General features: G+C 43.8%; 2 protein-coding genes across 5 annotated transcripts in view; one reads left to right on the forward strand and one right to left on the reverse strand.

Annotated features, from left to right (window-relative positions):
* Window positions 1–18,209, reverse strand: part of LOC138978407 (arf-GAP with coiled-coil, ANK repeat and PH domain-containing protein 2-like) — a 94,762-nt gene that overhangs the window by 65,115 nt on the left and 11,438 nt on the right. For all 3 annotated transcript variants that reach the window (XM_070351143.1, XM_070351144.1, XM_070351142.1), the window contains 3 exons: window positions 16,613–16,657; window positions 16,080–16,175; window positions 14,822–14,896 (listed from right to left, as the gene is read on the reverse strand). In XM_070351143.1, coding sequence (XP_070207244.1) covers window positions 14,822–14,896; window positions 16,080–16,175; window positions 16,613–16,657 — 216 coding nt within the window. The remainder of the gene's footprint in view (window positions 1–14,821; window positions 14,897–16,079; window positions 16,176–16,612; window positions 16,658–18,209) is intronic.
* Window positions 616–13,563, forward strand: LOC138978408 (leucine-rich repeat-containing protein 15-like). Of its 2 annotated transcripts, none has more exons than XM_070351146.1 (5): window positions 616–891; window positions 7,820–8,149; window positions 9,625–9,964; window positions 10,280–10,466; window positions 10,920–13,563. In XM_070351146.1, the coding sequence occupies exons 2-5, from the start codon at window positions 7,882–7,884 to the stop codon at window positions 12,183–12,185; spliced, it is 2,061 nt and encodes a 686-aa protein (XP_070207247.1). In that variant the 5' UTR covers window positions 616–891; window positions 7,820–7,881; the 3' UTR covers window positions 12,186–13,563. The 2 variants fall into 2 exon arrangements, with proteins under 2 accessions (XP_070207247.1, XP_070207246.1); XM_070351145.1 differs by having other exon boundaries at window positions 618–1,330.

An 18,209-nucleotide genomic window follows, 5' to 3' on the forward strand; every position in this document is an offset into this window, starting at 1 on the left:
GAGAGAGAGAGAGAGAGAGAGAGGGAGAGAGAGATAAAGACTTAGAGAACAAGCAAATCAGATCACGCGAAGCCTTCGGACGCGCAGTATGTGTGAAAGGGGAAGCAGGGGTGGGGATTAGGACAGAGAAAACGTGACAGAGAAACATTGAAAATGGGAGGTGGATACGGGGGGGGGGGGGGGGGGGGGGGGGGTGGGGGTAGTGGGCGTGTGTGAGCGTTTTGGAGGGTGTGGGAAGCAAAATGAAAGCTCACCAAATTTCTCCGTTCTCGACATCCTCCAGCAGAATTCTGTAGAACATTTTAAGAACACAAATGAGAACGAGACAAAGACAGAGACAGAGAGAATCAGAGAGATAGAGCCAGAGACGGAAGAGGAGGGTGAGGGGGGGGTGGGGGGGTGGAGGTTAGGAACCAAGGAACAGTACAGTACAGTACACCAAAAATAACCCGTATTAAGGAAAGAACAAATAATCAACAAACAGACATCACCAAACCCCTAAACCAACAACAACATAACAACAACAACAACAACAACAACAACAACAACAACAACAACAACAACAACAACAACATAGCAAGGCAAGGGCCTCAATCAGTGGTTGCACCAACCACCGGAACCGAACAACAACTTTTGATTCGTGCCTGCAGAGCTCAGCACTATTCTGTTGCGGCGCACTGGGAAACTGAATCATACAGAGAGGCGTGGAATAGCGAGGCGGGACACACACAAGACGTCAAGAGTGAGAGAGAAAGCCAGAACAAATGCCCCTATGCTTCCAGTGCAGTTTCTGTGACTCAGTACGATGCGTGAGGTTCCGAACTTCGGCGACGCTGTGGGAAAAGGCGTGGAGGATACGCAGTTGACAATAACGTGAACATTGGGACATTGGTAATTTCTGCCTCATCAGTTGCAGTTTGTGTGTAATTTCTTGGAAGAAGTTTTTCTGGAGAACTTTTTTCCCTCATCAGTTCCGAATTGTGTGTGTTTTTTGGGAAGGATTTTGTGAGAACTGTTGTCCTGCTCAACCGGTTTCAAATTAAATTTTCTAGAAAGGATTCGGTGGGGAAAATTTCCTCTGTTTCTATTGTGTGCATTTTATTTGATTATAGCCATTTCTACGGATAACTCGGTGCTGCAACAATAATTATTTTGCTCAAGTCAATGTGTAGTAACGAACGTTAGAGTGGAGGTTCCTGTTCTGTGAACGATCAATAAATTGTGTGTGTGGGGGAAAACATAATATTGTGAAAGTGTGAGACAACAACGTTATCGGAATTGTGCTCCATTTACCAAATTTCAGAATTTTGTTTCAGTGCAGTCAAAACTGGTAAGTACTAAATACTGCGGGACATTCAAATATCTGCGACCTACCGGCATAATTTAATGAAAAATTGTGAAAAATGTGCCTATGACTGTCAAATAATTATTACTGAGAATATGAGCACTTAAATTTGTTTTTTCGTGATCAGACCCAGCTTTGCTAAATCAAACATGAGGCCTGCATTTTATAAGTTATCCCGCAAACGATCAAAATGCTATTTCAAGAACATAAGGATGCAAACAACAGGAAATTAAATAAACTGTGTCTGTGTGAAATGTAAGCAAAAAAATTTCCAATCTGTTAACTATATTTCAAATTCTAGCAAGACATTTTTTTATTTTTGTCGAAAGAAGACTTACGTAAAAGTTCAATCTTCTCCCGATAGCAGACTTACGTAAAAGTTCAATCTTCTCCCGATAGAAGACTTACGTAAAAGTTCAATCTTCTCTCGTACCCCTCCAACTAAAGAGCTCCACTGACTACCAGCGGTCAATAACACCTCAGAACGAGTACAGAATTTACCAACTCCTCACCGTTACCCACAACACGTTTGTGGAAAGTTGAACTGTCGGACAGCCATTTAGTCATAGACACGGAAACAAAAAGCCACCAATCACTAATGTTACCCCCACAACACTTCTAAACAGCCTAGAGCCATCAAAAACGTCCTTCGTTGACCCGTCACTCGGCTTCCTCCCCCCAAGCAACAAACACCATCACCATCATCGTCCAATCCTTCTCGTTATTTACTTCTAGAGGGGGGGGGGGGGGGGGGACATCAAAAAGTTCTCAAATGTTTCATTGTACCTACAACAACGGTGACCTTGCAAAACTTTCAACAGGAATCAATACCTTTTTCTTCTTCTTCAGCGTTCCAGAATTGTCTGGTTACGTGTGAGCTCGTTTGCCCATTTGGGTTCCCCACACTATACTCTGAGAGCATAGTCAGCTCACTCCGCTTTCGTTGAGTAGGCATGCTGGGTATTTTCGTGTTTCCATAACCCACCGAACTCCGACATGGATTACAGGATCTTTTCCGTGCGCACTTGGTCTTGTGCTTGCGTGTACACACGAAGGGGGTTAACTCACTAGCAGGTCTGCACACAAGTTGACCTGGGAGATCTTTCTTTCTTTCTTTATTTGGTGACCTGGGAGATCGGAAAAATCTCCACTCTTAACCCTCCACTGAGGCGGCAGCGACCGGGAATCGAACTCACGACCTCCCGATTAGGAGTCAATACCGAATGGCAATCCTCAGTCCCACATTATCACCACCTCCTCATCTCACCCCAAGTTCAACTTTGTTTAAAAGGTCAATAACAACAAAATTCACCAACTGTTTTTGTTACCTAACAAAGGTGAGTTACAGTGCGGACCGTCAACAGACGTCATCACCGAATGGCAATCCTCACTCCTACCCCCCCCCCCCCTTCCCGTATCCCCTCCCCTTTCTCCAATCGTCTCATAACCTCAACATATGTTCAGGATCCCCCGATTCCTCACGTTACTCACAAACACATCTGACAGCACATTAAAAACCATAGCAGCTCTGACTTCTGGAACCAGATGACGTCAGTCAAGGCCTCCGCAAGGCTCAAGGTCAAATCAAGCAGGCCAAGGTCAGTACTGTTAACACGGCACAAGGCCATTTGGCACTAGCACAAACGAACACAGAATCCGATACAACCTCAGCGATTGAAGGAAGCCACAGCAAGGATGAAGGCTGACAGATGACTGTCTCTCGTATGTCAAAAACCTGACTGGAATTTTTAGAAGGATTTGCGCAAGTGAAATTGCAGCTTTCAAGAAAATTCGAAACCGGTTCAGGTTTTGCCAAGGTTCGGGAGGGGGAGGGGTGGGGATTGGTGTGGAGCACGCATGAGAGGGTGGAGGGTTAGAAGAAGGGTGAACGACCTTGGTCTTGAACGTAAGAGAGAGAGAGAGAGAGAGAGAGAGAGAGAGAGAGAGAGAGAGAGAGAGAGAGAGAGAGAGAGAGAGAGAGAGAGAAGGGGAGGCCTCACACACAGAGCCACAGACAGACACACTCACAAACACGCATGCACAGGGACACACACACACACACACACGCGCGAAGGCAATTACGCCGGCAAAACACAAATGCACCACCAACCCACCCAAGAAAACTCAATGCCTGCAAAAACAATCTTTGAGAACCATTACAAAAACAATCAAAAACTTCTTCTGAAAAGAAAAAAATCCAACAAACAAAGGACACAGAAAAAAAATGAACTCAATTCTCTGGAGTAAGCTCCTCAATTTCCATAATCACGGCAGGACAAAAAACAATACTTCCAAAGAATCAAAGCAGAAGAAAAATACTCCCAAAGAATCAAAGCAGAAGAAAAATACTTCTAGAGAATGACGAAAGGAGAAAAATACTTCCAGAGCATCACGACAGAAGAAAAGTACTTCCAGAAAATCGAGACGAAAGAAGAAGGGGAAAACATTTCCAAGGAGGAATAAACACTATACTAGGGTTAGGATGCCTGCACATCACGGACTTGTTTCAAATCCTTGCCAGGATCAGCAACATTGCAACATCTTCCTAGTTGGGCTCGTTACGTGGTGCACCATTTCTAATCACCCCGAGACTCTGCAACCCCGCTAAATTGACGATGTCGAGAAATGCTCTTTTTTTCTTCTTCTTTTTTGTGTTTTTTGAATCTGTGCTTTTCTTTGACTCTATTTTCTGTTTTCCCCAGTGAGACGATTTTGCTAACCCTTCTGTTTGGGTCTCAATTTCGCCAGAATCTCGTGTAATGTCTGTCTCTCTCGGTTTTCTTTTCTGTCTTGGTTTCTTTCTATCCCTTTTCTGTTTTTCAGTGAAGTGATTTTTTCCCTCTCCCTTTCACAGACAGACAGACAAACAGAGACAGAGAGAGATGCTGCGTGTGTGGTGGGCGGGGGTTGGGTGTTCTGTGTCTCGCCAGACTCTTGTATGTCTCTGTCTCTCACTGTGTTTTGGCATGTGCCAAAGAGGTATGCAGACGAAACCGCAAGTTGATTTTTTTTGCGCTAATTATTTTGAATTTACTTTGCGATAATGTGCAAGAACACGAACACGCGCGCGATAGTGAGAATTGAATTTTCTTACAATCTGTCCTTGGGACGCACAGATACACAATGATAAAATTAGAAAATTAAAAAATAAATAAAAAGTTAACCAACAAAAGGAGGTCGGAAAACTTCAGCACGTGATGATAAGGATGACGATGATGATGATGATGATGATGATGATGATGAAGATGAGGCATGAAGAGCAAACATATGTGGTTATTCCTAAAATCAAATGCATACTATGCAGATAATTATAAGTACAAAGAGAGAGAGAGAGAGAGAGAGAGAGAGAGAGAGAGACAGAGACAGAGAGAGAGAGAGAAAGAAAGAGAAAGAGCGACAGAGAGAGAGAGAGAGAGAGAGAGAGAGAGAGAGAGAGAGAGAGAGAGAGAGAGAGAGAGAGAGAGCGAGAGAGAGAGAGAAAGAGAAAGAGAGAGAGAGCGAGAGCGAGCGACAGAGAGAGAAAGAGACAGACAGACTGGGACAGAGACAGAGACCGACAGAGAGTCGACAGAGACATTAAGACTTGAACTGAACCGAACCGAACAGAAGTTACCCGAGAGACAAAACGCCAAGGTCATACACGCCGTATAGGTGGGGTTTCGGGTAGCGTTTGCTGTACAGAATTCTGTACATGATTGTATCCCTATTTTTCAACCTCGTAGCCCCGGAAAGTCATAAATAGTCCACAGCTTTAATAGATCAATCACAAAGTTGAGAACAGGATTGAGTAAGAGGGCAAAACCAAAACTACCGCGTTTTGAAAAGAAACTGCTGAGAATACATGACCAGGCATTGTTTCACATTACATCAGTGTCACACGCTTGGTCGAGACTGAAACAAGCGGTAATTTTCGTGGTATTTCCCGTGCATCATTCACCCTCCCACACGGAAATATATTACAAGATATAGCACACCGCAATTATGCAAAATTACAGGCACGCGGTTTGGAAAAAGGATGACGTGTCTTACAAACACTATACAAAATATAAAAAAAAAAAAAAAAAAAAGTCACTTGAAGCGATATACAAACATTTAGTCAAGCTGTCGGCATCAAAGTCATCACCGAGACTATAATTATTAAGATAGTCTCGACTAACCACACCAAAAGACCGAGACGGGTCACGCTCGTCTCCGCGTAGCGTGCGAACGCAGTACTTACTTAACCTATTTTCTGTAAACTTGAGCACATTTTTAGAGTAAACTATATATATATATATTTGAATTCAGGAACAATTGAGGAATACGATTCAATCATTTTTAAAGCTGTGAGTGAAAACTCGATTTTAATTACAACTTTAATGAGCAAACTAATTAACTAAATTCTAGGCTGCCACGCTGACATTCAATCCCGTAGTCCGGACTTCGTCGAAGATAGCTTGACCAAAATTTTAATCAATTTGATTTAAAAATGAGGGCGTGATAGTGCTGCCTCAACTTTCACAAATAGCCGGATATGACGTCATCAAAGACGTTTCTCAAAAAAAAAAACGTCTGGGGATATCAATCATACCCAGGTACTCTCATGTGACATTTCATGAAGATCGATCCAGTAGTTTTCTCCGAATCGCTCTACACACACACACAGACAGACAGACAGACAGACACACACACACACACACAAACACACACACACACCTCAACCCTCGTCTCGATTCCCCGTCAATGTTAAAATATTTAGTCAAAAAGCAAATCCACATTTATATTCCCCCTGCAAAGCAGAAAAGAAGAAGAAACACGCGAAGCCTTCAAAAATTGAAGAAAAAAAATGTGTTTGGCCATTTCGGACAATTTGTCGGAGACTGTGATTAATCCGAGCAACATCCCAGGGAAGAAATGAAGAATAACAATATGGCGAATGAAGAGAAGGAGAAAAACGTTCATTTTTCGTGCATGCAGGCACAAAGCACTGGTGATAGAACAGTCATCTGAGAAAGTTCAGTTGTGGAAAAGGTACCCGAAAGATCAACTGGACTCTCAAACCGCAGCTCAAGTTAAGACCTTGCCATCAAGCTACAAAGAATTCAATCCTGCAGTGTAACAGTTCATCACGAGGGCAAAGGCATAACTCAGAGTGTGATCTTGATTTATTACCATTTGAAACCGAAGGAAAAGGGGGGGGGGGGAGGGGTGTGTGTGTGTGTATGTGTGTGTGTGTGTGTGTGTATAGGGCCTATATATATATATGTGTGTGTGTGTGTGTGTGTGTGTGTGTGAGTGTGTGTGTGTGTGTGTGTGTGTGTGTGTGTGTGTGTGTGTGTGTTGTTTGTGTGTGTGTGTGTGTGTGTGTGTTCGTGCACGATGATGATCTCATATTAACTTTCGACTACAGTGCTGTTGCATCACTGATTTGCATTTTAGAGAAAAGGAGGTACGAGAGAGAGAGAGAGAGAGAGAGAGAGAGAGAGAGAGAGAGAGAGAGAGAGATACAGAGATAGAGAAAGACAGAGACAGAGACAGAGAGAAAGAGAGAGAGAGAGAGACAGAGAAAGAGAGAAAGAGAGAGAGAGAGAGACAGACAGAGAGAGACAGAGAGAGACAGAGAGAGAGAGAGAGGTAGACAGAGAGAGAGAGAGAAAGAGAGAGAGAGACACAGAGAGAGAGACAGAGAAAGAGAGAGAGAAAGAGAGAGAGACACACACACGCACACAGACAGACAGACAGACAGACAGACAGACAGACAGACAGACAAACAGACAGAGTGATTAATACAGACGGATAATGAGGCTGTAAAACCACCACCTACACCAATTCAAACCACCTGCTGCTTTTATTTTTATTCTCGACATATACAAAAAATCTGATCCCACAAGCACTCCTCCTATTCCTAACCTTTCCAGGGGGTAAAACGCAACGGGATGAAAAAGAAACCGTGTAAATGACATTTTTATCCTTTAACCTTCTGCCATCCTCCCTCTCTCTAGCTGTCATATTATGCTGGAAGCCGCGACGTAACCTTTTCCTGCAACTTGCAGAATTACGGCTACTTAGCCACTTCCTTCTTTCCTTCCTTGCTTCCTTCCTTCCTGCACCGGTTGCTGGAATGCTTTTTCCCATCCTCAAATGTTGTCCCTCTCGGGTCATGCGGTGCACTTTTTGCCCACTCAGCAGGAATGGAGAAAACGTGTAGTTATTTCATTTCTTTTTTTTTTTTTTACATCGGTTCTATCGCAATGAAAGGTTTTGGATTTTTTAAAGCGTGGTGAATGCATCCGATTTTGTCATGCTGCACTTTAATGCGCTTAAAACAAAAAACGAATGAGAGTGGTTGATTTATGGTGAAAAAGGTGTTTTTTCAAGTGATAAGTGCTGAATTTACGTGTCCAGGAAAAAATATTATAATGTTTGTTTTTGTTGCTGTTCTTGTTCTTGTTGCTGCTGCTGATATTAATCAATTCCCGCTTTTCTTTTCGACAGCCACCAGCTAAAATCTTTTCCAACTCGACACTTTTGTGACCTTGACCTACATTATCATCACCATGGCAACGACCCTGCAGCGTGTCCTCTTCACCTTGGCCATCGTCGTCACGGTCAGCCAGGCCGCACCGAGCAGGTCATCAAAATGTCCATCTCGTTGCGTGTCCTGCAGCAACGGTATTGCGGAATGCTCCAAGAGAAGCCTCATCACCCCTCCCAAAGACTTCCCCAGCGGCATCCGCACCATCGTCATGGACAACAACCACCTGCGTGTTCTGGGGACCCGAAGTTTCCAGAAGCTGGGCAATGTTGAGGTGCTGAGGCTGAAAGGTGGGTTCACTGTGGTGTTGTTTTTGCTGGTGTGTGTGTGTGTGTGTGTGTGTGTGTGTGTGTGTGTGCGTGTGTGTGTGTCACTGTGTGTGAGAGTCTGTGTGTGTGTGTGTGTGTGTGTGTGTGTGTGTGTGTGTGTGTGTGTGTGTGTGTGTGTGTGTAAGTTTGTGTTTTGTGTGTTGTTTTTTTTCTCCTGATCGACGCTTTCGTGGTCGTGGTTGTGGTGGAGAAACTAGATCTTTTTGTGGTATGTGTCATAGTGGAAGGATATAATCTTAATCCATGTAAACGCCTGGACGGATCTACGCTGATTAACAATACGGTGTACACGAGAAAGAACGTATCGTTAAGAACCAATGTAGATACAACTCCTCTCTGGAAAAAAAACGACAGCCCTACGCATCGGAATGTCAGCATCACTACAGATATAATTGATCTCAAGCGTCACTCATCTCACACAGGTAACAAGGTGAGTGTGGTGCAAAAAGCAGCCTTTGCCAATCTGCCCAAATTGACGACTCAAGACCTGTCAAGCTGGTCAAGATCTCAATCAATAATCCAACTTACACATTTCATGCCCACAGGAAACAAAGTCAGGGTGGTGAATAAAGGTGCTCTAGACAAATCTGCCCAGGCTGATGACGCTGGACTTATCCAACGATCAGCTGGTCAAGATCTATCCATCAATAATCCAACTTACACATTTCATGCCCACAGGAAACAAAGTCAGGGTGGTGAATAAAGGTGCTCTAGACAAATCTGCCCAGGCTGATGACGCTGGACTTATCCAACAATCAGCTGGTCAAGATCTATCCATCAATAATCCATCTTACACATTTCATGCCCACAGGAAACAAGGTGAGGGTGGTTAAAAAGAGGGCCTTTGCCAAGCTGACGACTCTAGACCTCTCCAACAACCAGCTGGTTAAGACCTCCAACAATAACCCATCCTACACATGTATTTCATGCCCACAGGAAACAAGGTCAGGGTGGTGAAAAAGGCGGCCTTTGCCAAGCTGACGACTCTAGACCTCTCCAACAACCAGCTGGTTAAGACCTCCAACAATAACCCATCCTACACATGTATTTCATGCCCAAAGGAAACAAGGCGAGGGTGGTTAAAAAGGCGGCCTTTGCCAAGCTGACGACTCTAGACCTCTCCAACAACCAGCTGGTTAAGACCTCCAACAATAACCCATCCTACACATGTATTTCATGCCCACAGGAAACAAGGTCAGGGTGGTGAAAAAGGCGGCCTTTGCCAAGCTGACGACTCTAGACCTCTCCAACAACCAGCTGGTTAAGACCTCCAACAATAACCCATCCTACACATGTATTTCATGCCCACAGGAAACAAGGCGAGGGTGGTTAAAAAGGCGGCCTTTGCCAAGCTGACGACTCTAGACCTCTCCAACAACCAGCTGGTTAAGACCTCCAACAATAACCCATCCTACACATGTATTTCATGCCCACAGGAAACAAGGTCAGGGTGGTGAAAAAGGCGGCCTTTGCCAAGCTGCCCAAGCTGATGACGCTGGACCTCTCCAACAACCAGCTGGTCAAGATCTACAGCAAGGGCTTTGAGGGCATGCGCAACCTGCAGACCCTCTCCCTGCAGGACAACCGCATCCGCTCCATCGCACGCATCTTCGACTACACCCCCAGGCTCTTCCAGCTCAACCTGGCCTTCAACAAACTGCGGGCCATCGGCAAGAACGACCTCAAGGTGCCCACCAGGATCCACTACCTCGACCTCAGGGACAATCGCATCACCAAGATCCACCCAGAGGCTTTCCTTCATCTGGAGACGTTGAGGTCAGTTGAGGATGTGTGTAAGGACGTGTCTAGCAGGATTTAAATACAGTGGAACCCCCCTTTTCCGACCTAAAAAAATCTGAGAAAATCTGGTCTTTAAAAAGAGGGAGTCTTAATATGGGGGTAATCTTACAGAGGTTTTGAACAGAAAGTCTGAGAAAACAAGGTCTTAAAAAGGAGGGAGTCTTAATTTGGGGGGGGGGGGGGTCTTAAAAAGGGGGGTTCCACTGTACCGCTAAAAACAAATGCTGCATTCGGAAGACCCTGAGCAATATTTCGCAGATATTATTTTCTACTCTTTTCTTCCCTCTGCAGATACCTGTTCTTAAACAAGAATCCACTGGTAACGGTGCCGGACATGAAGTTCTCCACCAACGTCCTGCAACTGGTGGACTTTGACAACTGTAAACTGACCCACGTCCCCACCACCATGCCCTCCTCCGTCTCCGACTTCCGCCTCAGTGACAACAACATCATGCAGATCAATGACACTGACTTTGCTGTGTGTATTCATTTTGATTTCTGTTTTCCTATCAGAGTTTGTTCGTGATCCTCGGACCAAGTAGATGTGATCAACTTAATTCCTTGGTTATATGGATATTTTTATTTTACAATTTGGGTGCTATGCTCCTTTATAAAGAAGTCCATATTGAAGGACAGATATTTTTCGAAGGGCTGTAATCGTTTACTTTTAGCATCCCGATTTTGAAGAGGTGTTACATCACACAATGAAAAAAATCATGGAATGTGATCCTACCACACTTGTCCGCAGGTGCACAATTTCAACCCAAAGTCTGCAAACTTTCAACCAAACTCTACACAATTTCATCCCAATTTACAAGCCCCTTAACTCTGCACAATTTTAACCTAAACACTACACAATTTCAATCTAAGGTCTGTTTGATTTCATCCCTAACTCAACACAATGTCAACCCACACGTTCCTCTTGTTTCAGAACATGACCCACCTGCGCCTGCTAGCCCTGAACAACAACCAACTCCACTTTGTGGCCAACAGGGCGCTGGACGGGCTGACGGGTCTGGAAGAGCTGTGGCTGCGTAACAACAAGCTGGTCTACGTGCCGCGCCGCATTCCTGACAACCTGCAAAAGCTCTACATGGACTCCAACATGATCCAAGAGATCGAGGACGGCCTCTTCACCAACACCTCCCGCCTGCACTACATCAATGTGGAGAACAACAAGATCAACGGCATCCACAACCAGACCTTCAAGGGGCTCAGGTTCCTCAAGTCCGTCAACTTCCGCAGCAACCGGCTGCGGGTGATTGAGTCGGGCACCTTCAGCGCCCTGCGCAACCTGTCCACGCTCTCCCTGTCCAACAACCCCCTGGAGAAGATCGAGGACGGTGCCTTCCACGACCTGGGGAACCTCACCTCCCTGCACCTGGACATGTGCGGGGAGAGGATCACGCTGGAGCAGAACTTCCTCCCCGAGATGCCCAATCTGAAAACTCTCAGCATGATGAACAGCCCCGGGCTGGGCAAGGCCTTCGTCAAGATGATTGAGGAGACCCCTATGGTGCCCTTGAAGCACCTCAAGGACGTCGACCTGACCTACAACGACATCCACACCATGTCGCCCAACATCCAGGAGGTGTTCCCAGCTCTGGATGCTCTGTCCATCGACGGGAACTCCTGGCTGTGTGACACACGCTTGGCCTGGCTGAGGGACTGGATGGTGCACAGCGACATCAAATTCTCCAAGTACGAGCCTGTCATCTGCGAACAGCCCTACACCCTCAAAAGTCGTGAGATCCGTGACCTGGACGCAGACGAGTTTGCTGAGGTAGCACCAGAGCCACAAACTCCGAGCCAAGAAGAATATGACAGGATGATGAGAGACAAATCGATAGCCGATAACGCCCCGGTTGCTGATGCTCCTGCAGACAACCTGCGCGTTGCCGATTCTCTCTCTGATAAACCCCAGGCTGCGGATGGAAATAATCTTGTCCCTTACAACATGCGCGAAGACCCTGCCCTCGCGGCAGTCACACCCATCGGCCCTACCACTCCTGCTCCTGAATCCCCGACCACCAAACGTCTGAGGAAGCACCGAAAGCATCGCAAGGGAGGGAAGAAGAGGGGTCAGAGGAAAGGTAAAGGAAAAGGACGCAAAAGGCGAGGCAAGAAGGGCAAAGGACGGAAGCGAAGGAACAAGAACAGCAAAGATGCTAACACGGTGGTCGAAAAGTCAACTTAAGCAAACACAGCGCGATAGGTTTGATGGTGATGTGTGAACAAGTGTCACTGAAGGCACAAGTGAAGATAAGATGCAAATCAGCTGAAGGTTTGCAACTGCAAAACAACAGTCCAGCTGCTGAAAGGCTTTTGTTAATTGTTTGGTGGACAGAGCTTGCAATGCTCATTGTTTGACTTTATCCCAAGATACGGAGTTAATCCGAAGATGCAGAGCCTCGGAAGGAGGAAACAAATGGCTGCTGGCAATTTCTGTCCACTGCTGTACTTCAAAGTAAGATTACTTAGAGTTTTACAGAGAAAAGGGGTGACAAGTACTCTGAAAAGGAGGAAGCAACAGACAGAGACACACAAAACCTTCTTTGGAGGTTTGGGTATCTAGCAGTTTTGTTCAGAGGAGGTACACTTTGAGCACTTCTCTTGTTCTTTGAAATGTCCTCAGAGTTTGACTTGTCTGTGTTGCGAGAAAATTGTATTCCTCACACAAAGTGTTGGTAACTACTCCACACTTTAGCATTTTAGAAGTGTTTTACTGATGAACAGCACTCTGCACTGAATGTTATCACTATCAGTGACATTTGTGGAATGAAAATAATACTATCATTACAGTACATGTACATGTATTCACACAAAACTAAACAAAATCAAAATCACAACAATGTCTGTGACTGAGTTCTTGAATTTATTATTTATTTATCTGTTTTTTTCATCTTGGCTTACACAAGAATTTCTAATAAAAACAATTATCTGACGGGTGAAAAATAAGATTCTATATGTTTATCATTAGACAGATATTGTTCTCATTTGACGACCATTTTTACCAACTAGGAACCATGTTTAGCTATTAGTATTAGTGTCGGTTTGAACATAAGTACAGTGGGGATTATTAATACCTCCCAGGGTCAATATTCAGTACAGACTCCAAGCGGCTGGAATTGTACTATACTTGTGTGCAAATGCATGCACAAAGACTGATACCAAAGTCTAGGGTCTTGGAAACACACTGCAGATACATAGCATGCACATCCTAGAAGACGATGTCTTGCTGCCAAAAGGGCAGGGTAAAAACGGTGGCTGGCACAAACAAACTCTCACCAAAATGTGACCCTGAGAATAAAAAGCTCAGGAACGCACCGGGAGAAGAAAAAGATTTTTTTTTTAGACTCAGATTTCACTTTCTATGTTCACAAGAGCACGGGGGTTAGCTTACGATGTACATAATATGTGTAAATAAAATGACTCATCTCGGGTCCTTTTTGTTTTGTGTCAAAACAAAGATTACCCTTTCTGCTGTTCACTGTAGATGTTTCACATAGAAGTGAACCCATATGTTGTGAACATTTAGCAGTTTCTTCACAGTATTAAAACACTTTTGTACAAACTCTGGTTGTTAACTTTTATAGATGGAAGATCGTATGTCTTTCCTCAGGCTGAATTCAAGAATGTGAGAGAAAGAGAGAAAGAGAGATAGATGAAGAGAGAGAGAGAGAGAGAGAGAGAGAGAGAGAGAGAGAGAGAGAGAGAGAGAGAGAGAGAGAGAGAGAGAGAGAAGGAGGGAGAGAGAGGGAGAGAGAGAGAGGGGAGAGAGAGAGAGAGAGAGGGGGAGAGAAGGAGGGAGAGGAGGGAGAGGGAGAGGAGGGAGAGAGAGGGAGAGAGAGAGAGAGAGAGGAAGAGAGAGAGAGGAAGAGAGAGATAGAGAGGGATACATAGGGAGGGAGAGAGAGGGAGAGAGAGAGAGAGGGAGAGAAGGAGGGAGAGAGAGAGAGGAAAGAGAGGAGAGGGAGGGAGAGAGAGACGGAGGGAGATAATGTTGAACAGATATAAATAAACTATACAATCACTGAATATATTACTATCACAAAAAGCACCTGAACAGTATGTCCACATTTGGTCACAAGAAATGGGCAAAAACATGTTATTGTCAGTTACTTTATCACCAACAACAATGATAAAACACACACACACACACACACACACACACACACACACACACACTCACTGACACATGTGACAGAAAGAGAGAAAGACAGGACAGATACACACACAAGCAAAAAGACAGAGCAGAAACAACCCGTCATGTCATAATGTTATCAAAATAACGTTCTCACCAAAGACATCACAGTAACTTGAGTAAGCACAGACAATGAGTAACACCAACACTGTAGCAAGCACTGGCAATGAACACGCATATATGTGTATACATAAACAGGACAAGGTGCAGATGAACAATATGAAATACGTCCTTGATCATGATCATCATCACGTCACACTTAACTTCACCGTTGGCAAACAAAAGGGGTAAATATAAAACACACAAACACACACACACAGACTGAGACACTCTGAGACAGACAGAGGGCACACAAACATACACACAGGTGCAGACACAGACAGTTATTGACACAAACACACACAGACTGAGACACAGACAGACGAAGGGCACACAAACATACACACACACACAGACAGTCACTGACACAAACATATGCACACAAACACACACATGGACACACAGATTGAGACACAGACTGACAGAGGGCACACAGACATACACACATGCGCACGTCAAAACACTGACACAAACACATGCTCACAAACACACACATGGACACACACACAGTGACACACACACAAACTTACCTTTTGCTGAACCAGCGTGTGTCTTTCCTCCATCTCTTTGCGTTCAACTTTGGCTTTCTCGCTCAACTCTTCAACCTGTAGAATATATATAGGAGGAACTAGAACTGTCCTGAGCTAAACCCAAAACATACAAAAGCTACTTCAAAGAAACGCAAAAATCATTGACATGAAAAACAAAACAGGCATTGACTTTGAAACTTCCCTAACCTGTTTCCAAGATATCTGTATGCAGAAACTAAAAAAAATTCTCTCCCATCGTTTCATTCAGTTAAACTCTCAGCAAAAGAACAAACAAACAAAAAGTATATATGCTACAGTTTAAGACCACAAGATCTTGGAAGATACGGAGTCTTAAAACTGAGGTACAGTAACAGGGGTTATGAACTGAGTCCTGAAAGAGGAATAAGTCTTAAGTCATGAAGTGGGGGAGGGGGGGGGGGGGAGGAGGGGGAAGGGGAGGTGGATTCACTGTAAACATTTCAACTGAAAGAGATTTTACTAAGCTAAACAAGACTGTCCAAAGGTCTTTGCATTTAGCAATCAAAATTAGAGATCAATTGCCTTTTAACTCTGTGACAATTCAAAACTGAATTTTGAAATAGAACTGAAGCTTAATGTACCCTCTTTCTTTCACCTGAATTTTAAGAATTTACAAAGCAGGTTAAAAGAACAATGAGGGCGGGGATGTAGCTCAGTTGGTAGCGCGCTGGATTTGTATCCAGTTGGCCGCTGTCAGCGTGAGTTCATCCCCACGTTCGGCGAGAGATTTATTTCTCAGAGTCAACTTTGTGTGCAGACTCTCCTCGGTGTCCGAACACCCCCGTGTGTACACGCAAAACACAAGACCAAGTGCGCACGAAAAAGATCCTGTAATCCATGTCCGAGTTCGGTGGGTTATAGAAACACGAAAATACCCAGCATGCTTCCTACGAAAGCGGCGTATGGCTGCCTAAATGGCGGGGTAAAAACGGTCATACACGTAAAAGCCGTGGGAGTTTCAGCCCATGAACGAACAAAACAAAACAAAACAAAAAAAACCAATGCCATGATACAGGTTTAAAAATTACACTTGTACGCCAAGCTATTATCTTGTTTACATTATAAAATTATTATATTATTGTATTAAACAGCACTTAACTGGAACAACATTTGTGTCTTAGTCTGAAAAAAAAAATTGAAAGGAGGAAAAACATTTTTTCCAAGGAGTGTGGATCTCTGTAGTTGAAGTAAATTGATACTTGTGTGCATGTATGCCTACCTGTGTAGCGATTTCTTTCATATGTGGGTCAAGGTCAGCAAAGAGGTCATGACCTTGATGAAAAAATGTGCTCTGAGCGTGCATAAATGACAGCATCTGGAACAAAAATGATTGTTTCATTAATTCATTGTTGCAATTTATATTCTCAAAAGTTAGTGACAAGCAGTGATTCAACACAAAGCTGTCCGTTTACATTTAAAGAAACTCATTCACAAGCAGACGTACATACCACTCCTCACACACCCAGATGCACATACACAGAAACACACAGTGACACACACACACAGACACAAACACATACTCACACATATCAATCAATCAATGAGTCTTATATCGCGCATATTCCGTGGGTACAGTTCTAGGCGCTCTGCAGTGATGCCGTGTGAGATGAAATTTTATACGGCCAGTTACTGAGTCCATAACTTCAAATCTGTTCTTTATCCCTCTCCTTACACAGACGCAAACATACACATAAACAAATGAGCACACACACAGAGACACAAATGCAAAAGATACAATAAAACAACACTTACAGTATCCAGGACTTCAAATCTTTTCTTTGAATGTAGCACATTGACCTGTGGACCCAGAAAAGGACGTGTGACAGATTTGTGTTTGTTTGCTTTTTAATTACAAAGAAGCAGTGTTCTTTCACAAATATATTACTAACAATAAACTACTGATTAAAAAACAAAAAGATACATGTATTAGCTGCACACAACTCAAGGGAGGCTACAACTGGTATAGATAATCAATCTGCACGCCAGAGAAAATTCCCTCCCTTCAAAAAAGCAGACGGTTTCACATATATTGTGCATCCTTATCAATGGTTTTGCAGTGCTAGTGGTAAGTATAATTATTTGACTCAAAGCATGCCGTGTTTAAACTAAAGATACCAGTTCAAATCATGACTACGTACATCAGGTTGTACGGTGCATAACATCACAATGTATTTACTCAAGTCAAAGTACTGCCTGTGTGGTGCATTTCTTGAGCCCTGAGCTTTAATTTTTGGATGTAACCAGGCATGGGAATTCCAAAATAGAAAAAATTCTGAAAATAGGCCAAGGTCCAAGGGCCGCCTAGGCCCCGGCGGGGTACAGGGGCAGAGCCCCGTTGGGGGGATCAGGGGGACGAAGCCCCCCGGAAGGAAAACGAATTTTAGACCAATATTTTGATAGTTCTCGTGTAAGCAAATAATGGATAGAGAGACAATAGTAACATATAATTTAATTTACCTTTTTTTTTGCCGCGGACAATTTTTTTTATTTTCGCACACAATTTTTCATTTTTGCTGAAACGTAATTTCATTTTCGCGGAAATCCGCAGACAATTCCCATGCCTGTGTAACGGTAGTCGATTGGAAATGTGAGCACGGTGTCTTTTCATGAAGATGTTGTCCTTCAAGGCCTCTTTACCATCCTGGGGTTTGGTCCCTTGAGTGTGTGTGTGTATGCCTGCATGCGTGTCTGTATGTACACATTAAACAGAATTAAACACATTTTGAACACATTTATGTAACAAGTTTTGACCACTTTGTGACAGTACATAGTTCTACTAGTGGAAGAGGCACACTTAAAAAACACATAGTGTTCAAATGAACTTTATGTATTTACTATACGAACACTCCTGGACACTCCCCCGGCGGGTTAGGGGGAAGAATTTACCCGATGCTCCCCAGCATGTCGTAAGAGGCGACTAACGGATTCTGTTTCTCCTTCTACCCTTGTTAAGTGTTTCTTGTATAGAATATAGTCAATGTTTGTAAAGATTTTAGTCAAGCAGTATGTAAGAAATGTTAAGTCCTTTGTACTAGAAACTTGCATTCTCCCAGTAAGGTCATATATTGTACTACGTTGCAAGCCCCTGGAGCAATTTTTTGATTAGTGCTTTTGTGAACAAGAAACAATTAACAAGTGGCTCTATCCCATCCCCCCCCCTTTCCCCGTCGCGATATAACCATGAACGGTTGAAAACGACGTTAAACACAAAATAAAGAAAGAAAGAAAGAACTCCTGGACACCATTTGTGATACTTTTTTCCCAGCAGAACTATGTACAATGTCAAAAAGTGAACAAAACTTGTTACAGAACTGTGTTCAAAATTGGTTGAATTCTGTCGCCCGAAATC

Source organism: Littorina saxatilis, linkage group LG10 (assembly GCF_037325665.1).
Source record: "Littorina saxatilis isolate snail1 linkage group LG10, US_GU_Lsax_2.0, whole genome shotgun sequence".
Taxonomy (NCBI): Eukaryota; Metazoa; Mollusca; class Gastropoda; order Littorinimorpha; family Littorinidae; genus Littorina; species Littorina saxatilis.